Source organism: Salmo trutta, chromosome 36 (assembly GCF_901001165.1).
Source record: "Salmo trutta chromosome 36, fSalTru1.1, whole genome shotgun sequence".
Lineage (NCBI taxonomy): Eukaryota > Metazoa > Chordata > Actinopteri > Salmoniformes > Salmonidae > Salmo > Salmo trutta.
In genome coordinates this window covers 32,231,616-32,257,686 of record NC_042992.1, presented here as the reverse complement: position 1 = coordinate 32,257,686, position 26,071 = coordinate 32,231,616, and the positions used below count along the sequence as shown (strand labels likewise).

Below are 26,071 nucleotides of genomic sequence, written 5' to 3'. Positions count from 1 at the left end.
CACCTGAAACCCCACCTCTTTAAGGAATACCTGGGATAGGATAAAGTAATCCTTCTAACCCCCCCCCCCTTAAAAGATTTAGATGCACTATTGTAAAGTGGTTGTTCCACTGGATATCATAAGGTGAATGCACCAATTTGTAAGTTGCTCTGGATAAGAGCGTCTGCTAAATGACTTAAATGTAAATGTAAAATGTAATGTAGTGAACAAATCTTGATCATCCCCATTATTGTTGTGGTTGAATGATAGCAGCAAAAACAGAAGTGAATGTAAACGCTTAAGACTTGTAAATAGTTTACTTAAACTTTTATTTTGTAATGTCCCTTTATCTTTTGCAAATCTGCAGTTATTTAAATGCTTTTGATTTCAAAACCCCAATTATAACCCCAATTTATAATCTTGTTTTTATATTCTCAAAACATTGTAGTCGATATCCTCGCTTATAAATCCAGGGTTGTTAAAACATGATTAAAGCTATCATTTTGATCTCATGGATGGTCAGTCCTTGCATCAATAGTGCTGTCTATGAATTTAAGAGTGGTTCTATTTCTTCAGCCCCATTGGTCAGCTATTTACCCAAACAATGGCGGGATAAACCATTTGTTATTGTTTGAACTGCAGATTGCCTCTAAGAATTGTTTCCTCTTTCAGGTAAAACATATTTGTGTAGCACCTGTGTGAACAGGAATTCAAGTCTCAAGGTAAAAGTACTTCTCTTAGTCATAATCGTTAGGACTAAACCTTGTCTAACTGTAAATCTATAACTGAGAGGTTTGGATGGCATGAAGTCAATATTTAATCACTAACACTGATATATATATATCATAAGGAAGTGAGTCTACACTATGCCAGTATGAAGCACACTGGTAAGGCCCGCCCCATTGCTCAGGGAGTGCCAGGATTGGCCCAGGGAGATGTTATCTATACAACAGTGGCCCAATGTGTTCATTCAGGCGCATGGTGCATCTGCTGACATTGTTCTCTGAATATCTGTTCTTGATGGAAATAAGATTGTATTTTGATTTGTGTATGTATGAGTGTTTCTGTAAATGTTGAAAAAGCTAATGTAATAAAAAAAAATGTATCCAAAGAATCTCAATATAATTGTTTTAAGCCAACAGGATATAGAATTAGTTAGATAAAAGAATAGTATCTTGCGTATCTTGAAAGACTCAAATACATTTATTATAAGATTAAAGAGCAACCTTTGTAAAATGTACTCGAACTGTAATACAAAGAGGTAAAATACGAACTGTTTTGTAAAGGAGTCAATCAGTCAAATCAATGTGTTATTCTCTCCAAACCCTGGAATGCTGGTCTAGCAGAGACCACAGTGGAATAGATGACCTGATGCTGGTCTCCCTGTACCCTCGATCTTTCCCTCCAGTTCTGCCGACCCAGAGATGCATACTGAACCTCAGTGTCTTCCACATGAGAAGGGCTCTAAGACACACGGAAACATACAAATATTTAAATTGACATTTTAGAAATGTTTTCAATGATTGATATTCATTTGTACTCACTTCTTCCCCATCACTTTGTGTGATTTCAGACCCTATAACACAAAATATTTTTTTTTATTACTTGTTTTCAATGATAGCAATACTTGTTGAGAATGCACACATTGTACACAAACCCTATTCGATAGACTTTTCTGTCAGCAAACAATTAGAGTGTTCTTTACCTAGATTTGACAAGCACCTAGTCTGGAGTTCAGTTCCTTCCTGCTTGTGTCCTGTCACTATCGGGAATACAGTAATTATGTCACATTTGTAAAAAAAGGTTTTTGCATGTCTGTATAGGCCAATTTCATTTACTACAAACAATATAATTTAGGGGATTTTTTTTTACCTGTACTGCATTTCTTTATTCTTTTTCTCAGTCTTCCTTTCAGCAAATTGCACAGCAGACCAGCCAGAAGCACCACAATGCATAGTCCAATGACAGCTATTATCATCACAACTAATAGACAAAAACATGAAGCACAATTTGATTTGTGAAAATGTCACCTGACAACAGGATGAAAGCCCAGTTCATGCGCTCTGAAGCGAGCACATAGCATGGAGGGTCGCTAACAGTAAACCCAAAGTTGGGTGGGTGGCATATACAACACATAGATGTTCTGTGCCTTCGGAAAGTATTCAGATTTTGTTAACGTTACAGCCTTGTTCTAAAATGGATTAAATAAAAAAATCCTCAGCAATCTACACACAATACCCCATAATGACAAAGTGAAAACAGGTGTCGAAATGTTTGCTAATTTATAAAAAATACAAAACAGAAATACATTAGTTACATAAGTATTCGGACCCTTTGCTACGAGACTCGAAATTCAGCTCAGGTGCGTCCTGTTTCCATTGATCATCCTTGAGATGTTTCTACAACTTGTTTGGAGTCCACCTGTGGTAAATTCAATTGATTGGACACGATTTGGAAAGGCCCCTACCTGTCTATATAAGGTCCCACAGTTGACAGTGCATGTCAGAGCAAAAACCAAGCCATGAGGTCAAAGGAGTTGTCCATAGAGGGGCCTACCGAGTGGCGCAGCGGTCTAAGGCACTGCATCGCAGTGCTAGAGGTGTCACTACGTACTCGGGTTCGATCCTGGGCTGTATCGCAACCGTCTGTGATCGGGAGTCCCATAGAGCGGAGCACAATTGGCCCAGCGTCATCCGGGTTAGGGGAGGGTTTGGCCGGGGGGGCTTTTTACTTGGCTCAACGCGCCTCCTTGTAGTGGGCACTTGTAGGCTGACCTCGGTCGTCAGTTGAACGGTGTTTCTTCTGACACATTGATGCGGCTGGCTTCCGGGTTAAGCGGGCGGGTGTTAAGAAGCACGGTTTGACGCATGACTCGACCTTGTGGGAGTTAATGTAATGTAACTAGGTGCAACTGCTATGTTAATGTAATGTAACTAGGTACAACTGCTATGTTAAGGAAACACAGGAACAATGGTTACATTGGTTGCATCTGGACATACATTGGCTATGGCAGCTGGACACAAATAATGGATGCATTAAGTCAGGGCCATAAGCACATTTATGACAGTCAGACATACTAATGTCAGAAGGACACAGGAAGGAGGATGGTGGTAAAATGACCAACAGGTGAAATATAAGTATACAATAAATGTATTATTTTTTGTATGACATAAGGGGTCCTGCCACCATTATAATCTAACCAGAAGCAGAGATGGGCGTTACTGGGCGTAAACAAGCAAAGAACTCGGACTAAAAGATAATGGTGGCAGAAGGACTAAGGGGAGTAATTGTATTTACATATGGGATGTACCCATATGCTGTATGTGCATAAAAGCAGAGCCCGTGCTGAGGGGAGTCAGTTGTTCCATGGACCAGCTCGGCTTTGCTACTTTGTATTAAAGCCTATATTGAATTCACAAGTTCTTGTAAGAGTGTTATATTTTTGAGGCAGTATTCCACGACAACGAGGTTTGTGTCTGAACTTTCATGGACAACCTACCATTTATAGGGCGTGTCTCTCTGTTCTCTCTCCCAACAACATCTGAAAATAGGTGAAGAATATTGGTCATGGAATTTACTTTTACAGCTCACAGTTAAAACCCTGGCTTTTTGTGAAATTTTCATACTTTCAAGAACTGCAAAGTGTTGCTTTGTGTTACCTGTTTGCATAAGAGCAGTGGTACTCTGGATGTTGAGATGATCTGGGTTTGCAAAAAAAAAGTTATGCATGACATTTTAAGTTAACTGGGAATGGCATTGTAGTGGCCTCTGAAGCTTCCTCAAAGCTTTCTCTTACTGTCTCTTTCTCTTACTTTCCCAGCAAGTGTTAAAGAGGATTTTTGAGCCTGATCTTTTTATTAAATGCTTTATGATACTGTCAAAGGAAAATACATAGACACTTAAATAGATATAGTGTAGCTATAAGGGAAAAACAGGAGAAAAAATGCCATTTGGAAAGCTCTACCTGTCAACACCGTTACTTTGGCTACCTTTTCCCCATTACACAGGTACTCTCCAGAGTCCCCTGGCTGCAGATTGAGGATCTGCAGGGCACCATCTTCATCATAAGAAAACCTTTTCTGGGGGTCCTTTTTCTCCATTTTCACGGTCCCATTTTTGAACAGAGTCGAGATGGGTTCTCGTTTCACATGACTATCTTTCCTGAAGTACCACCTCTGCTTGGCTTTGCTAGATACTGTACAGGGAAGCAATAGGGCTCGGCCAGCAGAAACCTCAAAGTTTTTGCCTGTGGGAAGATATATATTGTATTAAGTATTGGTAACAAGATGTGGAAATTTATTTGACATTGATAGTAATATGCTCATTAGATGAACAAAATAGACTATGTTTCTGCTCCCACTTAACAAAGCAATGTTCAACCTCGATATAGAATCGAAGATACCAATTGTGACCAATTTTAAATACCTGGGCATTGATGTTTTAGTTAAAAATGTTTAGAAGAACTACAAAATCACAAATGCAATTACAGCAGATCTCGACAGATGGTTTAATCTAACATTAGCTTTATCAGGTCGAATTTTGATAGTCAAAATGAATGTCTTGCCTAGACTCAATTTATTGTTAGCACACTTTGTTAGTACTGAGATAAGATTCAAAATTCAGAGTTACATTTTATATGGAAACAGAAACGTCCCAGAATTCAAATGAATACACTCCAGAAACCCAAAGTTTTTGGGGGTCTCGGTTTACCCAACTTAAAGTTATATGCTTTGATGAATGATGAAGGGTTATTATCCTTTCATGACCTAAAAAATATGTATAATTTAACTGGTTCGTCATTTATTTGTATTTTACATTTTTCGCCGTTAAGAACCGCTATGCGCACTTATGGAGCCTTTCCATCCACTCACTGAGTTTGTATGTAACCAGAACACAAGTGGATGTTTTGTATTCAATCTATATATAAAAAACTACTAGAAGTCCTCTGTAAACCAATGGGAATAGTTACGGTATGGAATACAGACCTTAAAGACTACAAACAAAATACAGATTGGAAAAGTGTCTGGAACAATATCTGTTAAAACGGCCAGTTTCAGTCAGCTGATTCTAGCCATCCCTTCTGGTTAGTTCCGGTCGGCAGCTTAGACTCCCATTCAGAGGACCGCCACTTTTGTTAGTGTTTTATTTGCCAAGGTCACGCCAAATACCTAAGTTGTGTGGTCTTTTGTGTAAAAGTACCATGTGTTCAGCTTGTTTGTTAGCTCGCGCTAGCACTACCGTTAGCATATTGTATTGGAATGCATGATCATTTTAGCATGATTGCTAGCGATTAGCCGTTTATTAGCATTCTTAATTTTTGGTGCTAGGCTATTTTCTTCTATATATATCACTCATGCTCATTATATTTATATTATGTATACATTTCAACATTACTGTAATGTTTATTTGAGCACATTTGCCTGAGTTGCATGTGTACAAGTCCAATAGGTTATTTAGTATTTTGCCATGTGACTAGGCCTTATGCCTGCTGTAGTGTATAGCCCTTGCTGTTATATAATTACCTGTGCTAGCTTATACAGCCATGTCATATTATAGCAGTGCTATCTCACTGGACATGATTCACAGTTATCTGAACCATGAGTGGTCAGATGTGTGATTTTTATTTAACCTGTATTTAACTAGGCAAGTCAATTAAGAACAAATAGCAGGACCTTCTGTAGTGGTTGCCACCGGCCTTAAACCAGCACCTAAGGTTTCTTATTACATTCATGGTCCTTCGATTCTCCACAACCCTACCCCTATTTTTCAATATCCCAATGTCCTCCCGAAATTTGAATCATCAACTGATACACTACAAATTCATTCACAGATTTTATTTGACTCCGCGGAAATGCTGCCAATATAAACTTGCTCCTATTCCAAATGGTCTGTTGTGTTCTCCAATAAATATTGGAACCTACATGCACATGATGTGGGACTACCCCAGTGTGAAGACCTTTTGGTCACAGTTGATGCGAGAAAGGCCTTTCTAATCGAACTGGCCCGGGTATCCTGGAAGGATATTGACCTCATCCCGTCAGTAGAGGATGCCTGGTTATTCTTTAAAAGTAATTTCCTGACCATCTTAAATAAGCATGCCCCTTTAAAAAATGTAGAACTAAGAACAGATGTAGCCCTTGGTTCACTCCAGACCTGACTGCCCTCAACCAGCAAAAAAACATCCTGTGGCGTACTGCACTAGCATCGAACAGTCCCCGTGATATACAACTTTTCAGGGAAGTCAGGAACCAATACACACAGTCAGTTAGGAAAGCAAAGGCTAGCTTTTTCAAACAGAAATTTGCATCCTGTAGCTCTAACTCCAAAAAGTTCTGGGACACTATAAAGTCCATGGAGAAAAAGAGCACCTCCTCCCAGCTGCCCACTGCACTGAGGCTAGGAAACACTCACCACCGATAAATCCACGATAATCGAGAATTTCAATAAGCATTTCTCTACGGCTGGCCATGCTTTCCTCCTGGCTACCCCAACCCCGGCCAAACGTTCCGCACCCCCCACAGCTACTTGCCCAAGCCTCCCCAGCTTCTCCTTCACCCAAATCCAGATAGCAGATGTTCTGAAAGAGCTGCAAAACCTGGACTCGTACAAATCAGCTGGGCTAGACAATCTGGACCCTCTCTTTCTAAAATTATCCGCCGCCATTGTTGCAACCCCTATTACTAGTCTGTTCCTCTCTTTCCTATCGTCCGAGATTCTTAAAGATTGGAAAGCTGCTGTGGTCATCCCCCTTTTCAACACTCTAGACCCAAACTGTTATAGACCTATATCCATCCTGCCCTGCCTTTCTAAAGTCTTCGAAAGCCAAGTTAACAAACAGATCACTGACCATTTCGAAACCCACCGTACCTTCTCCGCTGTGCAATCCGGTTTCCGAGCTGGTCACGGGTGCACCTCAGTCACGCTCAAGGTACTAAACAATATCATAACCGCCATCGATAAAAGACAGTACTGTGCAGCCGTCTTCATCAACCTAGCCAAGGCGTTCGACAATCACCGTATTCTTATCGGCAGACTCAACAGCCTTAATTTCTCAAATGACTGCCTCGCCTGGTTCACCAACTACTTCTCAGATATAATTCAGTGTGTCAAATCGGAGGGCCTGTTGTCCGGACCTCTGGCAGTCTCTATGGGGGTACCACAGGGTTCAATTCTCGGGCCGACTATTTTCTCTGTATATATCAATGATGTCGCTCTTGCTGCGGGGATTCCTTGATCCATCTCTACGCAGAAGACACCATTCTGTATACATCTGGCCCTTCTTTGGACATTGTGTTAACAAACCTCCAAACGAGCTTCAATGCCATACAACACTCCTTACGTGGCCTCCAACTGCTCTTAAATGCTAGTAAAACTAAATGCATGCTCTTCAACCGTTCGCTGCCCGCACCTGCCCGCCCGACTAGCATCACTACTCTGGATGGTTCTGACTTAGAATATGTGGACAACTACAAATACCTAGGTGTCTGGCTAGACTGTAAACTCTCCTTCCAGACTCATATTAAGCATCTCCAATCCAAAATTAAATCTAGAATCGGCTTCCTATTTCGCAACAAATCCTCCTTCACGCACGCTGCCAAACATACTAATGAAACTGACTATCCTACCGATCCTCAACTTCGGCGATGTCATTTACAAAATAGCCTCCAACACTCTAGTAAGCAACTGGATGCAGTCTATCTCATTGCCATCCGTTTTGTCACCAAAGCCCCATATACCACCCACCACTGCGACCTGTATGCTCTCGTCGGCTGGCCCTCGCTACATACTCGTCGCCAGACCCACTGGCTCCAGGTCATCTATAAGTCTTTGCTAGGTAAAGCTCCACCTTATCTCAGCTCACTGGTCACCATAGCAACACCCACCCGTAGCACACGCTCCAGCAGGTGTATTTCACTGGTCATCCCCAAAGCCAACACCTCCTTTGGTCGCCTTTCCTTCCAGTTCTCTGCTGCCAATGACTGGAACGAATTGCAAAAATCGCTGAAGTTCGAGACTTATATCTCTCTCACTAAATTTAAGCATCAGCTATCTGAGCAGCTTACCGATCGCTGCAGCTGTAGACAGCCCATCTGTAAATAGTCCATCCAACTACCTACCTCATTCCCATATTGTTTTTATTTACTTTTTTTGTTCTTTTGTACACCAGTATTTCTACTTGCACATCATCATCTGCACATCTATCACTCCAGTGTTAATTTGCTAAATTGTAATTACTTCGCTACTATGGCCTATTTATTGCCTTACCTCCTTACTCCATTTGTACACACTGTATATAGATTTTTCTATTGTGTTATTGACTGTACCTTTGTTTATCCCTGTGTTGTTGTTTTTTGTCGCACTGCTTTGCTTTATCTTGGTCAGGTCGCAGTTGTAAATGAGAACTTGTTCTCAACTGGCCTACCTGGTTAAATAAAGGTGAAATAAAATGTAAAAAATTAAATGCTGCTATTCCCTATCTACCCAAACTATTATTTTTGAACGATGAATCTTCACTGACTCGAGTCACAGTACCCCAGAAACTAGTGTTTGTCTGGACTTACTGTGACCAAAATAATGTTAGTGACCAGATGGAAGCCTCCACATAAGCTCAGCATAACTCAATGGTTACAAAACTTCCTTGATGTTCTTTCACTAGAGCTCCTCATAGCTCGTATGAACAGCGCCAAGGAAACAACCTTAGATACAGTACATTCAATAGAGCAGTTGATAAGGTAAAAAGCTTATTGCGTGTTAATGTAATGCAATCATGTTTGAATTTATCAATTGTATTTTGAATATCTGTATAGAATATCGACGTATGCAGGCTGATTCTATTCATGTGTGCCTTGGTCCCACAAACAACTTTACAAACATAAGATGAGTTGATGATGCTTTGTTTTATGCATAGATACAGTATGTCCACATCATGAGCCCGTAAGGGGAGGGAGGGGGAATAGGAATGGGTCGCACCTACTAAGAAGGGGGAGGGAGAGGGGAGATGGGGCTGACAGGACAAATAATGCCTATTTTCTTTGTTTTCGACTGCTTTTCATTTCTTTATATATATACTTTGTGAATATTAATTCCTGTCTGTGATCTGAACCCCTCGCAAAAAAATGTCTAAAAATAAATAATACAAGTTGGTCACAAAAATAAGTGTTTCAGCTAATTTTCTTAAAAATAGATACTTATTTTCTTCTATCACTCCAATGACAGAGCAGTCTTACTGTTGGTTATCCACTTGAAATTGATCATTGGTTCAACCATTCTTTATCGCCCAGTCAGTGGTACATTTTCAGCTAACATCATCAAGGACAGCAAACAATATATTTATAGAAAAAAAAATATTTGTTATTCTAGAGTGGTGGTCAGACAAGTGTTACATTTCACACTGTAACCTGTCCTCATACCTTTCAGTACCTCCACGTCTGCCACTAGCTGGTCGTTGCAGTGGTAGTTCCCAGAGTCGGATGTCTCCAGCTCTTTAATAACCAGAGATCCATCAGGCCGGAGGTCATATTTCTGTTGGTTCATGTAATTAACCGACTGGCCTTGTTTGGTGACTATGATCCTGTTGACCTGGTGTCGCCACTGTAAGTCAACAGTGCCACTGCAGGCCAGGTACAGGCGATGCTCCTCAGGCACTGAGACTCTTCTCACTGAGTGCAGAAATAACAAGTGTGAAATGGATTTAGCCTAACTAGAATAAATTGGACTAACTGATATTGTGGGAAATATAGACATAGACTTCTGAGCATGTCTGCTTTGTGTCACAGCTAATTTAATCCAAGAAAAAATGTGGGCTAGTGTGTTGGATCAGGGGTGTTTTCTGAGAGCCTGACTTGTCCCAAGCCTATGGAATCATCTGAGTGCAGTCCACTTCTACAGTGGCTGTATGTAGAAGAATATAACTGTTTGTCTACCATTGCATGCAAGGCTGTGTGTCACTCATATCTTCCTGAGTCCATTTCTGTCCTGCTTCCTGTGTGATCCACTATTCCTATTTATCTAATGGGAACATGGCATATCCTTAGAGTGGGAATAAAATTAGCCCACTTTAAGGAAGCTAACGTGTGGGGGGGGGGTTTCAAGACAAAACCATTAAAACAAACACAAGTATTAATGGTGTTATTGTTTGGAAAATGTTACTGTCAAGGTGTTGACAAAATGGATTGAATTTAAAATTGATTAAATTGAGATTGTTGTACCTTGCCTACACACAATACCCCATAATGTCAAAGTGGAATCATGTTTTTCGAAAATGTTACAAACAAATTAAAAATTAAAAGCTGAAATGTCTTGAAACAATAAGTATTCAACCCCTTTGTTATGGCTAGCCTAAATAAGCTCAGGAGTAAACATTTGCTTAACAAGTCCCATAATAAGTTGCATGGACTCTGTGTGCAATAATAGTATTTAACATGATTTTTGAATGACTACCTCATCTCTGTACCCCACACGTACAATTATCTGTAAGGTCCCTCAGCCGAGCAGTGCATTTCAAACACAGATTCAACCACAAAGACCAGGGAGGTTTTCCAATACCTCACAAAGAAGGGCACCTATGACTTGAGTGACTGGAGTCTTTGACGGGGTTGTAGTGGAGCGGGTCGAGAGTTTCAAGCTCCTTGGTGTCCACATCACCAACAAACTATCATGGTCCAAACACACCAAGACAGTCGTGAAGCGGACACGACAACACCTATTCCCCCTCACGAGACTGAAAAGATTTAGCATGGGTCCTCAGATCCTCAAAAGGTTCTACAGCTGCACCATCGAGAGCAAACTGACTGGTTGCATCACTGCCTGGTATGGAAAATGCTCGGCCTCCGACCGCAAGGCACAACAGAGGGTAGTGTGTACGGCCCAGTACATCACTGGGGCCAAGCTTCCTGCCATCCAGGACCTCTACACCAGGCGGTGTCAGAGAAAGACCCTAAAAACTGTCAAAAACTCCAGCCACCCTAGTCATAGACTGTTCTCTCTGCTACCGCATGGTAAGCTGTACCGGAGCACCAGGTCTAGGTCCAAGAGGCTTCTCAACATCTTCTACCCCCAAGCCATAAGACTCCTGAACATCTAATCAAATGGCTACCCAGATTATTTGCATTGCCCCCCCCCCCCTCCTTTTACACCGCTGCTACGCTCTGTTGTTATCATCTATGCATAGTCACTATAATAACTCTACCTACATGTACATATTACCTCGACTAACCGGTGCCTCTGCACATTGACTCTGTACCGGTACCCCCCCTGAATATAGTCTCGCTATTGTTATTTTACTGCTGCTCTTTAATTACTTGTTACTTTTATTTCTTATTCTTATTTTTTTTTAACTGCATTGTTGGTTAGGGACTTGAAAGTAAGCATTTCACTGTAAGGTCTACACCTGTTGTATTCGGCGCATTTGACTAATAAAATGATATTTTCTTTTATTTCCGTTCTAGACATTATTATGAGCCGTCCTCCCCTCCACAGAATCCAATACAACACATTACTGAGTGCCATTCCATATTTTCAAGCATAGTAGTGGCTGCATCATGTTATGGGTATGCTTGTAAGGATAAAAAAGAAACGGAATGGAGATAAGCACAGGCAAAATCCTACAGGAAAACCTGGTTCAGTCTGCTTTCCACTAGACACTGGGAGATGAATTCACCTTTCAGCAGGACAATAACCTAAAACACAAGGCTAAAGCTACACTGGAGTTGCTTACCAAAACGACAGTCAAGTGGCCAGGTTTTGACTTAAATCTACTTGAAAATATATGGCAAGACCTGAAAATGGTTGTCTTGCAATGATCAACAAACAATTTGACAGAGCTTGAAGAATTTTTTTAATTATAATGGGCAAATGTTGCACAATCCAGGTGTGGAAAGCTCTTAGAGACTTACCCTGAAAGACACAGCTGTGATCGCAGCCAAAGGTGCTTCTATAAAGCATTGACTCAGGGGTGTAAATATTTATGTAAGTGAGATATTTCTGTATATCACTTTCAACACATTTGCATAAAAAAAGTTTTCACTTTGTCATTATTGGGTATTGTGTGTAGAAGGGTGAGAGAAAAAACAATTGAATCAATTTGTTATGGTAGCACAACAAATATGGAATAAGTCAAGGGTATGAATACTTTCTGAAAGCACTGTACATGAAGTAGAATCTCAAATCAATTTAGGAAATAAAGTTAAATAGAAATTCTTCTAATACACTATGTTTTCCCAGTGTATACTTCCTCTTTTTATGTTTTGTTAATTTTGTCTTGGATAGAAAGAAAGAAAGTATGGGTGGTGTGTGTGTGTGTAGTACTCAATCAATGCAAAAAACAAAATGTTCACTGTACCTGTACCTGTAGCTGTTGCACTAGAGGTGAGGGGAATCATTAGAAAAAACAACAAAGGCTTAAAATAGCTCCACATCTTTCACCAAAACTCTTAACACTGCAGAGTTCATCGGTATACGTGATAGTAACCCCTCCTTCCCTTTTCCTCTGTTCCCTGTTTAAACCAGACCAAGACCACGTGAGTCTGTGTGGTCATGACTAAGACAGTAACATCATGGTGACTAATGGGCAGCATTATATCATAGACTCAACATTAGGATAACATTTGATAGTGGAAATCCCAAATGTTTCATTATGCTTCAATGAGAGGACATTGACACGTCTTTTCACATATACCTGTTCTATACTGTGTGTCTTATTGCATTTCATGCTAATTTAAAAATGCCTTGTTTTTTTGATTGATTGGTAAATAAGAAGCCACTCACAATAGGGCTGGGCCTATCTTGAAGTTGAGAGACAGTGTTAAATTACATCCTCGTGAGTACAGATTTGAACCAGGTGGGACCACTAGCGGTTCTGGGGGGGGGGGGGGGGGGCAGTGCCCCTGTGACAACAATTTTGGACCCCTTGTGGCCCCCCTAAATGTGGAGTATGAAATAATTTTTACGGAACTAAATTTTGCTATCGTTCATTTTTTACATCCGTTATTAGACAGTGGCAACGATGATGATTATGAACATGGTCTTTTGCCTGCTAATGCCTGCAATGCAGTGAAGAAAACGATATGACAACAATAACGTCTAATGTAACTGGCACCTCTAACAGTACAACTGGCCCCAGCTTGGCCCCCCCAGTTGAAATGGTCTAGAACCGCCACTGGGTGGGACCCCTGCAGAGTGACTTTCCAAACAATGCTATTAGAATGATGACAGTAGTAGCGAAATAAAGGCTTTCTACTAGTTTTGTGCAGATATACCGTACCAGAGACGGTTCAGAAATGTTGGACATACTTAGTCTACTTCATACAGTGGAGGGCGCCAAACAACAACACCCACCTGGGTGCACGTTTTGTTTTTTGCCCTAGCACTACATAGCTGATTCAAATAACCAACTAATCATCAAGCTTTGATTATTTGAATCAACTATCTGCATTGACCCTTTTTTAGTCATCACATACGCTGCTTCAACTGTCACTTTATTCATAGTTGTACATTCATTGTCAACTTTTACATAACTACCTCAATTACTTCGTACTCCGGCACATCGAGTCCGTACTGGTACCCCTGTATATAGCCACGTTATCATTACTCATTGTGTATCTATTATTACTTGTATTATAAATGTTCTATTATTTCTCTATTTTCTCTCGCTCTGCATTGTTGGGAAGGGCCCGTAAGTAAGCGTTTCACAGTTAGTCTACACCTAGCATGTGATGAATACAATCGGATTTTGATTTGACACTTAATTAAAGTGATTAAACAATTTAATTTATTTCAGGGAGGCTATCGTTTTTCTCATGTTGTAGCTAGATTTTCATTCCTTTCCATACATCACCTGAGCAAAGAAAATGTTCCTTATTCCTTGACTGGTCCATTTGACAGGAATGCCTAATTACATGTCTAGTATTTTATCTTTTTAATGTCTCTCAAAAATCTGATGCGTGAGTGAGCGGAATCACCTTTAAACATCTGCTTTCTGACCACCCACAACTGTTCACGCTTAGTAAATAGTCATACTATTATTGGACAGGTCGATTGAAAAATCAATCTAACAAATCCTTGCTTTGATTGGATCCTGCATTGAAAATGGGACGGGCTTTTGCCGGAAATGTCGTTTCGGTATCTGGATGTAATCAAATGCGAGATGGTGCAGTGGACCGAATGGATATTATGAAACAAAATAAATACAAAATCTAATGTTTCGATGGACCCAAACGCAAATTGAGCATCATTCGCTGTAAAATCGATTTCGTGGATTTATCTTTTTTGTTTGATATAATTTATCAGTGATTACACCCCCCCCCCCCAACAAACGCCTTTGGCTGTGTGGCTATGACTACGGATTTACTATCTGATTTGGATAGTCGTTTCTTCGCTGATAATCTTCTGACAAGCGACGATTGGGGTAAGGTACATAAATGGTAACGTTACTGTAATGTATGTTTACCACCTGGGCAGCATGGATGCGTTAGCTAGCTACGTAGCTAAAATGATCTGCTACTGTAGCTAGCTAACACGACTTTCAGCTGATCACGAACGCGTGAAATTGATTATTTATATTCCCTTTACTAACCCTACCCTTAACAGGTTGACAAAGGGGACAAATTGCGAAAAATCAAATATGAAAGTTGGTGGTAGAATGATGCGCAGTTGTGGGTGGTTTGGTTTCTTTCGTGGGTGTGTCAATGACTAGTTAACGCTATATTTGTACACTGGGCAGCAAGCCGGACATGTGAATGTATTAGCACAGATGAGATAGGGCTTTAGCTAGTTTAGTATTAGTGCGAGAAAAGCTTGTGCTCTGCAAGCTTTTGTTTTCCATAAGATACAGTCTAGCTGAAAATACCATCAGTCCCAAATACCTGAATTACAACTGTATGCAATATGTGAAACAACCATAGGCCTTAGCCTACCCAAAGACAGAAAACAGAGGTATGTTATGTTATATATGTTATGTATGTTATATGGGACATCTGGTGGTCTGGAATATCTGAGCATCTGTCTTTTTCTTAAATCAGTAGCATTTGCATCTTTCTTGTTTTCAGTGTAGGGCGCTGTATTTTAGATAACTTCCCCTTTTACTGACTCCCTGGTCATTGCTTTTGTATGCTCAAGTTTGCAGACTTAAGTCTTTGGTTGTCTCATGCAATCAGTAAACTGTGAGCACTTTAACTTCCTGTGATTGCTGAACCTGATTTAACTTTTACATTTACTCTTTATGATAGAAAGAATTTAAACAGGCCTGTAGTATGAATCAAAACCAGTTCTGGAAAACGTTTTATAGTTGTAAAGGATAGCCTACTTAGTATTCTTTCAGCGTTCTTTCAAGAAAAAAAACACCCCACGATAATGTAGGCTTGAACTACAATTTAATTTCATAAATTGGCCCTCTAGTAAATGGGGTCTACTATTATCATGAGTAGCTAAGACGTTTGCTATCCATTGGCTAATTGAAATTCAACAGTAATGGGGAACAATTCTCAGCACAGAGCAGGTTTGGTATCTGATCCCTCTGCTATTGAAGCTGGGTCACCTCAGGGCTGAAATCCTCATTTATTTTAAGCCAGCTTCCCCTCCACTGCTTAGATTTCCCTCTCTTTGTAAAGCCATAAAACCCAAACTGGACTCCTGTGAATGAAACCTGTTTTTCCTTTAAAATGGCTGTAGAAAAGCATCAAACCTTGAGCTTATTTTAGGTGTTGCGTTTATGATCACAACCATCATTTACTAGTGGATCCCTCTTCTTGTTTTAGCTCAAAGGTCAGAGTCATGTGTTTCAAGCCCTTGTCAAACCAAATAAGGCACTGGGAACCATGGCGGATGAGAGGTCCCTGTGGGACAGTGATAAGGCTTTACAAACGCTATAGCAACTGACACTCAAGCAACTAGACTTGAGCGTGTCGGTAAATGATTATGTTCCTACAGTACTAATGTGTCTGTCTGTCCCAGATGCCTGTCTGTACCAGTGTGAGAGCATGGAGGAGGGAGAGGACGGGGAGTACACGAGAGGACCGAAATATGAAACATCGGTAAGGACAAAGAGAGTTTCTGCTCACAGACCCTGCCTGTATTATCTGGCCACTGTACTGCACGTTTTATCACCACATTGAAGTTAATCCAAATCCTATCTCAAATTAAAATTTAGACCATAAAGACTAGGCCTATCTGATGCAAGTATCTCAGTCCATTCAGGGTTGCCAGACCGTCATTCTAAATAAGAATTTGTTCTTAATTGACCTGCCTGGTAAAATAAAGTTTAAATAAAATGGTGTGCAATAGTGCGACAATCTGCTCATTCTTGCTCTATGAGAGCAGTGTCAGTATAAATCAGCCAGGCAGCGTTAGACACTAGCTAGCAGTGGTGAGAGTTCAGTGTGTGATGCCAACGTTAAATAAGGTAACCTGAGTGAGCCTGAGATGGGCCGGCCCATAATGGGGCTGATTACCTGTTGGGGAAAGCGATTGCGTGCCCCCTGTCGACCTACTGACTAATCCAGACGATGACCTAATTCTTGTGCTTCGCTTCCTCGCAGTTTGACAACGATCTCGTGCTGACTCTTGATCCCGACAATCCCACGTCGCCGTGGCGACACCTGGACGACAACCTTCTCACAGGTGCAGAGATGAATAAAACATGGCAAGAGCATAAAAATAGGTTTACTTTTTCAAAGTGTTAGTTGTGGTAGTAGACATTTTATTACTGCTAAAGAAGGCCCACAAAGCAAAATAATAAGATGAATGATATGGGCCTGAGGATTTCTCCATGTTATTTTAAAGATCAAACATGTACTAGGCTAAAGCAGGAGTTATGTACAGTAGGCTTTTGAGCCGTTTGACCTCAAAGTATAAGCGGAAATGCAATTATGTGAACATCGATACTTCCCTAATGCACCACCACTTCAATTGATCAATGCGGTGTCGTTGTAGCTCAGCGTTTAGTTGTAGTGCACTTATATAACCTTGCTCCCTCCCTCCCCGCTGTCTCTGCCTTCCTCTCACTCTTAAGGGGACTGTCCCGTATTGAAAGATAAAATGACGATAACGCAGCCTTTGCCAGTGGACATGTGTAAGTTCCTCTTTGGCTATTGCTTACGTGTGTGTGTGTGTCTTAATTTATCCTTGAATGTGAAATAATACTGTGTCCTTTTGAATAATTTGTGTGTGCTGTTCCAGTGTTCCGGGTAAAGGCGGAGCCTCCCTCCCCTGCCTCCTCGCTGGCCTCAGACTGCTCCCTGACGTCCCTCCCAGACTCACAGGTCAGTCCAGGCAGAGATCAACTTCCACATCACACTACTAAAAGCACCTTATGTAACATTGATGCATGACTCTATCTCAGAGTCCCTAAACTAGTTAGCCTAGTTAGAGTATGTCAAAGCTAACCAATGTGCAACAAAGGTGTGAAGCCTTTTTTTTTAATGTCTTCCACATCTCTCTCTTTCTACCATTCAGATCACAGTGAAAGGGGAGAACCCGCCCACACCTCCTTATATGTTTGGAGATGTGCTGTCGCCACCACTTGGCACATGTGAAGTCACGGTGGCCTCCGCGCCGCAGGCCCAACCACAGTCCCATTTGCTCCCACAGCCACACCAAACAGCAGCCAACAATGGCATCGACGCACAGGCCACAGGTGTGTGTTGCTACGGTGATGTCAGCTATACTGTAGGTGTACGTGTTGCACAGGAAAGACTTCAGCCACAAGAGAGCAGACTTCATATTTCATGTACTTTTGATGCAAATGTACTTAGACATTTATGGTGCATGGGAGGGGTTTTTAACTCCCACGCGTTCATGCTCTCTGTCACACTGTTTTCTCTATCGCTCACGCACACCTTCCCTCCAGTCCACCCCACTGCGGCCACCATCAAAGCCAGTACCATCCTGAGCAGTAAGCCTCCCATCCAGCCCAGGCCTGTGTGTTTAGCGGCTCTCCCCGTCCCCCAGGCTCCCAGTCCAGCCAAGGCCCTCATACTGCACAGCCTGCCTAGCATGGACCACAGCAGGCCTGGTGAGTCCTGGGACCAGACTGACCATTTTTCACACATTCTGGATTTTAGTGTGTCTGTCTGGTAAGATAATTTATTATGTAATGGCATGGTTATGTAATAGCTAAGTGATGTCCCATTCCTTTCCTCCCTTAGTGGTGCTTTCCCAGTCTGTCTGTCTGGGGTCCTCTCCAGCCATCGTCAAAATGGAGCCTGTCTCTCCCACCATGCCTCATGGCCATAGCCCCACAGCCCCATTCCCCAGCAAACCCATAGTCCCAGCGTCCTCTCTGCCAGGGAGCAATGGCATTGATGTGAGTGTCTGTCAGTCACACGTCAGTCAGTCAGTGAGTAGGATTTAGCCTCTTTCACTCTCTTCTTCAACTGTTGTATTACCTCAGTCTTCACTGTCGGATCATACGCCGTGCCATCAGCTGCTGTTAACAACTTCTGCCATAATTCACTGTCATGCGTTCTCCCCTCCGGCCGTGTCACAGATGAAGGTGATGAAGAGGCAGCAGAGGATGATCAAGAACCGGGAGTCGGCGTGCCAGTCACGCAAGAAGAAGAAGGAGTACCTGCAGAACCTGGAGGGGCAGCTGAGGGAGGCGCAGCAGGAGAACGAGCGCCTCCGCAGGGAGAACCAGGCCCTGAGGGAGAGGCTTGTCGGGAAAGAGGTACGGGGTGGGAGGGAAGATTTGCAGGGCTCTACAGTCCGAGCATTACATTTCCGAATATATATATTTTTTAAAACTAGTCAAAAGTCAAGGATGAGCACACGTGCTAGTAGAAAAATGCTACAGTAGCTGTTTTCAAAGTGTTTCTGCTGTTTTGTTTCATAGCTGCTAATCAAACAAAGACATACAAATCCTATATCCCACCTCACGCAGCAACACTGCCTGGCAGGAGAGCTGTGCGCTCTGAAGGAAGTACTGATCGATTCAGCACTTCCTGCATAGAAGTTGGTCTAATTTACTCTAAAGTCTACAAAGTGAGACTTTGTCTTTGTGTTTCTTCGCTATTTCCATTGTTTTGTTCACAAGCTCGGTTGTTTTTCAACATTAGTTTGAGTCTGCTGCTTCAGCTGATAGCGAAGAGACGTCCTAGTCAGATCCCAAATCTCACACACACACCTACGTGACACGACTCAAGTGGCCCCGTTACCACAGTAACCTCCCGCCCTTATAGGCGCAGCTAAAAATGGTCTCTTCTGATATTTTGATTAAAATTAAATGAAATGGAGCAATATACCACATTACTTTTTACTAATACATTGTTTTAGAAACATTACAAATCATGGTCATCCGTTCTGTTTTTATTGTAATTTTTTTTGCTGTAATTATGGGGAAAAAATATTTAGCCCAGTAAAAAAACCTGGGTGGCTGTTAGTTTTTCATCTACCTGCCACAGTGGCTGGTGGACCAAATAGTTAATTTTAGGTCCTGAACCAAACATATTGTATTTTCAGCTGTTTTGAAGCTGGTGTACAAAACTGAAAGTAAAAGACGCAAAAATGAAACTTGAGGGAAGCATAGAAATGGTGCACATACAACAGATCTACCGCTTCTTAGACTTGCTTTCAATATGAATGACAGATCTATAACTCACATTTCTATGTGAATAAAGTGACATATCGCAGCTTTAAGCAAATGTGTTCGGCGATTACATTACTGAGCCAGAGAGGGATTTCCCTAATGGACTGGATGGACTGCATTGCTTTCAATTCATCTTTCTAAATGAAAGTCTTAAGAATGTGGTTAAGATTTGTCTGTTAAAGCAATGACTAGGGATACATTCAAAGAGGTGATTGAGGATACATGTTTGTACTTGCGTGTGTACACTGTGCTTTAACTCTCCTCTGTCTGTGTTCCAGGGCAGTGAGTCTGGTAACAATAAGAGGGCCGTCTGCGTCATGGCAGTGCTACTATTCATGACCTTCAGTTTCGGCCCTGTCAGGTAAAAATCACTGTTCGTAGTCGCTGCCATTCAATGAAGTGTTAACGATTTGCAAATTGTCCAAAACAAATCCTTTGTTTTCGAGAGTCATGTGCGTAACTCCGCGATTTAATGTTTGATTTTTGACAAAATGTTTTCCTCCAGTATCACAGACAGGAAGCTGGAGACGGGATTACAGGAGGAGGTGGTGCCTCACACAGGAAGACGTCTCCTGGAGTTTGAGACGGCTCAGGGACACAGCAGAGTGGAGGAAAGGATGGATCCTGAGGAGGAGGGAGGAGAGGATGGGTGGAAGGGAGGAGAGGTGGAGAGGGAATCCACCGATTCATACCAGTTTAGGTGGGTTAATAAAGTCCAATTTGTCGTTCATTCTGCATATCCGTGATGGTGAGCCTGTTCATTGTGTTCTTTTCACAGCCATCTGCGACTGCTGCCCATGTGGGTCGTACATCCAATCATGCATCTACCAATGGTTCTAATTGATGAGGCTTTGCAAACATGGCTTCAGCCAAGTAGAACGCCCTTAGAGAACAAGACAGTGTTTGAGCTGAGCAGAAGACTTGCATGCAGTCTAATAATCGAGAATGCAGTCATACTGGTCTGATCTTGGAAGTATGTAACAGGCTGTCATAAAATGAACGATGTCCACATACTACTTGCCTGTTAAGTGTTTACTTCATGTTTACGGCTCTTTAAGGACTTGTGCCCTTGAAAGCACTAGTTTCCCATAGAATATTAGTGATATACCGATTTAGGCTTTCAGAAGGGTGTTGAGTCTGTTCAAAGTTGCTGTTTCATTCTGTATTACGTGTTTGGCTGTTTTCAGGAACCTGAGTGACGTGTTCAGCGACGTGAAGGATTTGGTCCTGCAGGACATCGACCGCTATTTCACCTCCAATGACTGCAGGCAGTTCAACCGTTCCGAGTCCCTCAGGTCAGCGGGGCTGCTATGGTCGCAACTCAGGAGTCTCTCTCTCTCATCCTATCTCTCACCCCATTTATGCAAATATGATATTGCTACTCTATCTACAGTGCACCTGTGTTCTCATATCCGCGTTGAAAGGAGGCGGTGTATAATATCGTAGATACCACTGTATGTGTTATTAGTACATTATCTGTGTACTCATCTTGACTGCGGCTGACTGTTTCACGTCCTCTTTCAGGCTGGCGGATGAGCTGAGAGGATGGGTTCACAGGCACCAGATCGACAGGAAGAAGTCTGGAGGGAAGCCAAAGATGGTGAAAAAAGCTAAAATAGCGCAGGTGTGGTTTGATCTGCGCTCTTAGTATTTCTGTATCCGATCATATTTTCTTTAGTATTTCAAGTTCACATGCGCAGGCGTCTACTCATGATACCCTCTGGCGTGTTGAACGACCGAGCTGTTGGAGTTGGTGTTGATGCGTATGGTTTGGGGACACACATGCGTCATGGTTGTTTCCCTTCCCTTCTCTACAGAAAGCACAGCTAAGGAAGACAAACTTCTCCAGATACCTTCCCATACAGACCCATCGTTCCATCGAGAGGTAACCGTCGTAGACCACATTTCCCAGTAGTCAACAGTGGGTGTTCACGCTTCAATTTCTAAGTGATTCGCTGACTTTTGCATGTTCACTTGTACCATACTAAACCAAGTGTGGTATTTGCATCAACTGAGGAAAAACACTGCTGGAATGAGTGACCTTTTTAAATAAAATCTAAATATTATTGCTATTTGTCTTGGCCCAACTTCCCTTCTGTCTCTCACAGTCAGATACAAGTGTTACCTGCCGGTCCCGAGATCAGCTATAGTGACTTCATGGACGCCATCGACCGGCGTGAGGACACCTTCTACGTGGTCTCCTTCAGACGGGTAAGACGGAACAGCAACGCCAAACCACTAGGGAAGTGAAACCGAGTGTGAATAAAAACGGACAGTGGGTGTCATTCGCATAATGCAAAACATTCTGCTTTCTGTTTGTAGGATCACCTGCTGTTGCCTGCCATCAGCCACAACAAGACCACACGGCCCAAAATGTCTCTGGTGATGCCGGCTATGTCTGTCAACGGCGAGTTTGTTTTTCTTGATATCTAGTTGGAACTATCAGAGGTTTAGAATTCTGCATAATTATAGCCCCATTGCACTGCTGTACACTTTGTCAGATATAACTTCTTCAGATGCCCTCGTAATCTTTGAACAATGGAGATCTTTGAATGATGAATTTCGTTTGTGTAAAATGTACGTATTATGTAAAATTGCCAACACAATTATGTGTTATGTGCCCGAATAAACCCTAACTTGCTCCAGGGGCGCCATACTACAATGGCTGACCCTGTAAAACAACACATTTCACTGCACCTATCCGGTGTACAGTACCAGTCAATACTCACAAGGAACGTTTTTTTGTTTGTTATTTAGTTAGACAGATAAAGGCTATCTATTGTACACTCTCCTCTCCCTGTCAGTATCTGTCTCTTTTTTTTTTTTTTACATTGCTCTTTCTTTCTCTCTCCCTCCCACAGAGAGTTTATATAACAAATCCCAGGGGTATGAGATGATGATGCAGGTGGATTGTGAGGTCATGGACACCCGGATCATCCCCATCAAAGCCTCCGCTGTTCCCCCGTCCCTCCGCGACCCCCCTCCTGCTCCCCCCGCCCACCATCACCACAGCAACCACACCTCCCTCCGAGGCCGCCACCATCCCCACGCCGGCGGAGCGGAGTCTCCACGGCAACCCTTACCTGTCAGAAGACGGGAGGCCGAGTATTACATCAGCCAGGGGGGCCAGGTTTGAGGTTAGTGAAGGTGAACAATTGAGAGGGGGGTTAGAGGAGAAAGGAGAGGAAACAGGACAGAGAGGGTAATGGGAGATTGAATAGGGGAAGTGAGATGGGGGGGCTTAATAAGGGAGAGTTGAAAGGTTGCGGGAGGCTAATCTGTTCTGGAATTACAGAGGCCATCTGTACTAATTGAAACAAATGTTTAACAATGAAGTTACGGTGCCCCGTTGTTGAAACATTGTCTCAGCAACTCAAAGCAAATGTGTTTATTCTACTGAAGACTCAATATACTAATAGACCAATGAGTAATACCCACTTTGCAAACCTGCTCTGTTTTTATATTGAAGAAGTCAAATAAATTTGAAGGGGGAAAAAAATATTAAAACAAAGCAAACCTTAAAAGGCTATGCCATCACCCACGTTATATAACCTCATGCCTCTTGACACCCTCTTTTATTTATATATATTTTTACATTCTAGGATTAGAAGTTTACCAATGGCTCCTAACTAAATCATTTCTTAATATATACTTTTTTTTTTTTTTAAACCTGGCCAAAACATAGACCTGGCAGTTCACTGCACTAAGACATAGCACAGAACTAATCACTGAAATATTTATGCAGCTAATGGTAGAATGGACTGCTCATGGTTTCATTTCAGGCTTTGTTGTTGTAGAGGTTATGTCTGTATATTTGTTTTTATCGCTTTCCATTGAAATTCCATTCAGAGGGCTCCTGCAGAAAATGCAGGTCAGATTCTAGTTGTCAGCTTAGATTTGGTTTTTGTTTGTTTTATTTTATGTCAAATGTGTTTGGATTTGTATAAGGATTATTTAACTTGAGTTTATTGGTTGTAAATATAAATGGTAGCTGTTGAGTTATTTAAAAAAAAAATCCATACCTATATTTTGCTCTGTCCTCTAAACCTCTGCATCTTATGGGCACAAACCTGCTGTTCCTATGTTCCAGAAGTGATCACAGTAATAAATAAGTACATGGATGGACTAAATATATTTGCATTGAATGCAGACCACTACCTTGATCGTACAGTGTGTTGTGTGTTTCTATATACAGGTGATTTTTCTCACTTGCACAAATCTTGCAGCTGATCCATTTGGATCTCCATGTAATTATGGAGTACAGCAACAGCTGTGATAATACAGAAACAAACCTAGGATGTATTAACAGCTGAATAAATTCTCAATGTCATCAGCAATTACTGACACTTTATCCAGAATCATCCAGTTACGTACTCTGAAAGTATAGAATGTATTGTCTCTCATACACAGTATATGTCAAGTTATTCCAGTGTACTCTAAGCATTGTTTTCAGTTTTCTTTTGGTGGTCATCGCCCCCCCCCCCCCCCCCCCCCAAAAAAAAAATGCAGTCAGCCTGAGTCTTCTGACCAAAAGTGGTTTCTGAATCTACAATGAGATGTGAAGACATTTTCTTTAGTTGCAAACTCGCCGTGAACTCTCGCTATGTTTTGTCTGTCTTTCTCTGCCTGAAGCACTGCACACACTTCTTCGGCAAGTGTGTATGTTTGAGATAATAATGCCTTATGGGAATACCACCCATGGTTTTTTTCTTCTTCATTTTTATATAAAAAGTAGAATTATTATTAAAATAAATGAATTACAACAAAAAAAATGGATATGAAACTGTACACGTTTTGTTAGGGGTGTTGAGGGGTCTCTTTGTAGTCTTATTTCAGACTTTACTTTAGCCAATGAAATACAGGAACACAATGCTACTAGTCATGTATGTGAGGTGTCGGACCAAAGACATTCCCTTTTTCATTTACATGTCAATTCACTGTCTCACACAAACACACTCACCGCACACAAACACATATGTACACACACAGCAACACTTTAAGCATGAAAATCTATGGTTATAATGGAAGCAATGTTACAGAAGGGTATTAGGGCCAAGTGAAGAGTAAAAAATAATAGACAGCAACGGGTGGTGGTACTTGGAGTAGAATTTTTTGCCTGATATGTAGAGAAGTACTATGTATGTAACCACGTTTCCTCCTTCTGAAAATAATCTGTGGCACAACTTTTTCGAGGTCCTAATACTTCTTCTTATTATATGTACTAAAAGAGAGGATATCCTTGTTACTGAAGCCAATTCTAAAGTGTAGTTTCACCAGGTCATCTAACTGCAGGCTTTTCATTGGTGGGGCGCACAGCAACAGGGAGTCAGGGAGACATGCTGGTAACCAAATCTCCTACTTTAATCTTGAAATTTAACTCAACATTTTGACTTTTTATTCTCAACATTTTTACTTTATTCTCAAAATATTGGCACTTTATTCTTTACTATCGTACAAAAAAAATTGCCACCCGTTGCTGTTTATTTTTTACTCTTCACTTGGCCGTAATACTCTTCCGTACAATGTACATACATATATATGTTCAACGCTGCCTGTCTTTTCTTATTTAAATGAATTTTCATAAATAAAACTTTAAAACATGTCCTCTTTCCCTGAATGAGAAGTTTGAGCTGCTGCCTTTTTTGTTTATAGAAAACAAACATTGAATTTGAAAAATAAAGTGATTTTTTTTTTTAAAGTGCACTGTTGCCTTTCTCTTGAACATACCCAAAAAGCAGGATCAACATGAACATAACTCTAAAAATAAATATTGTTCATAGGGCTCTGAAGCTCTCAACCTACTTTTTCCTTCTAGTTCTTCTTGTGTGTCACCATTTTTCTGTAACCTTGAATTATCTCTTAAACCGAAAGCCAGAGTAGTTGGTCTCGTTCCAGCAACTTTAATTGTCAGCTGATACAAATACCATCCTTGGTTTGGTCTTGTGCAAATAAGCAGATAATGCCTTCTCTACTGAACGCTTTCACTTTATCTCGCGACTGCGTTTTCATCTCGCTACTGCGTGTAGCCTTACAAATACACTGCAAATCATTAACAAGTCAAATTTGTCTTTGCAGCAGGAGGAGCAATTTGCATCAGGGAAATGCATGCAAAAGGACAACCTAAAAGTAAAGGAAAACTGGTCTGGTGAACATGTAAACAAAGCTTCATATAGACTGGCAGCTCTGTTTTTCAGTGCAAGAACAAGAACCCATCATTATTCATGGACAAGCTGAGGTAGTTGAATGTTCAGCCCAGACTGATGACGTGAGATGGTGAAGTATATTTTGGATTCTCAGAGGACAGGGCACTGCTTTGACAGAGAACCAAGGGCCTAATTTCTGAAGTAATGCCTGGCTGTGAAGCAGAAGGCAGATGACTGAGGCAAATGAGAGCGAGATGCCGGGTGGGGCTTCCTGCACCCCGTGACAAAGTTGATGCTCAGCTCAGACACTCACATATCCTATTCCTGAGGTGTTCAGAAAAACGAGTCAAGAACAGTCCTAAACAAAAGT

General features: G+C 41.5%; 2 protein-coding genes across 6 annotated transcripts; one reads left to right on the top strand and one right to left on the bottom strand.

The window, feature by feature from the left end:
- Nucleotides 1-293: 293 nt before the first annotated feature.
- LOC115175898 (uncharacterized) lies at nucleotides 294-12,626 on the bottom strand. 3 transcript variants are annotated; one of them, XM_029735524.1, is made up of 9 exons: nucleotides 12,320-12,622; nucleotides 9,390-9,638; nucleotides 3,944-4,225; nucleotides 3,639-3,680; nucleotides 3,479-3,520; nucleotides 1,852-1,962; nucleotides 1,685-1,741; nucleotides 1,524-1,555; nucleotides 294-1,443 (listed from the first exon to the last, which is right to left on the bottom strand). In XM_029735524.1, the coding sequence occupies exons 1-9, from the start codon at nucleotides 12,393-12,395 to the stop codon at nucleotides 1,282-1,284; spliced, it is 1,053 nt and encodes a 350-aa protein (XP_029591384.1). In that variant the 5' UTR covers nucleotides 12,396-12,622; the 3' UTR covers nucleotides 294-1,281. The 3 variants fall into 3 exon arrangements, with proteins under 3 accessions (XP_029591384.1, XP_029591385.1, XP_029591386.1); XM_029735525.1 differs by having other exon boundaries at nucleotides 12,326-12,622; XM_029735526.1 differs by lacking the exons at nucleotides 294-1,443; nucleotides 1,524-1,555 and having other exon boundaries at nucleotides 1,560-1,741; nucleotides 12,320-12,626.
- Nucleotides 12,627-14,079: 1,453 nt separating this feature from the next.
- Nucleotides 14,080-25,261, top strand: LOC115175897 (cyclic AMP-dependent transcription factor ATF-6 beta). 3 transcript variants are annotated; one of them, XM_029735521.1, is made up of 17 exons: nucleotides 14,080-14,383; nucleotides 15,928-16,007; nucleotides 16,512-16,593; nucleotides 16,985-17,044; nucleotides 17,152-17,234; nucleotides 17,428-17,608; nucleotides 17,822-17,986; nucleotides 18,120-18,310; nucleotides 18,461-18,640; nucleotides 19,837-19,919; nucleotides 20,064-20,258; nucleotides 20,746-20,853; nucleotides 21,083-21,182; nucleotides 21,376-21,443; nucleotides 21,667-21,769; nucleotides 21,881-21,965; nucleotides 22,420-25,261. In XM_029735521.1, the coding sequence occupies exons 1-17, from the start codon at nucleotides 14,311-14,313 to the stop codon at nucleotides 22,692-22,694; spliced, it is 2,112 nt and encodes a 703-aa protein (XP_029591381.1). In that variant the 5' UTR covers nucleotides 14,080-14,310; the 3' UTR covers nucleotides 22,695-25,261. The 3 variants fall into 3 exon arrangements, with proteins under 3 accessions (XP_029591381.1, XP_029591382.1, XP_029591383.1); XM_029735522.1 differs by having other exon boundaries at nucleotides 14,081-14,383; nucleotides 18,120-18,277; XM_029735523.1 differs by lacking the exon at nucleotides 14,080-14,383 and adding an exon at nucleotides 14,693-14,910.
- Nucleotides 25,262-26,071: the final 810 nt, after the last annotated feature.

Bases quoted from the DNA above. Each gene is read 5' to 3' on its own strand.
- LOC115175897 (XM_029735521.1), top strand. From the start codon at position 14,311: ATGACTACGGATTTACTATCTGATTTGGATAGTCGTTTCTTCGCTGAT. The intron at 17,235-17,427 runs GTCAGTCCAGGC...TCTACCATTCAG, and splicing joins CGTCCCTCCCAGACTCACAG to ATCACAGTGAAAGGGGAGAA. The intron at 20,259-20,745 runs GTGGGTTAATAA...GGCTGTTTTCAG, and splicing joins ACCGATTCATACCAGTTTAG to GAACCTGAGTGACGTGTTCA.
- LOC115175898 (XM_029735524.1), bottom strand. From the start codon at position 12,395: ATGTGGAGCTATTTTAAGCCTTTGTTGTTTTTTCTAATGATTCCCCTC. The intron at 9,639-12,319 runs GTACAGTGAACA...TTCTGCACTCAG, and splicing joins TGCAACAGCTACAGGTACAG to TGAGAAGAGTCTCAGTGCCT. The intron at 3,521-3,638 runs GTAACACAAAGC...ACCTATTTTCAG, and splicing joins CACTGCTCTTATGCAAACAG to ATGTTGTTGGGAGAGAGAAC.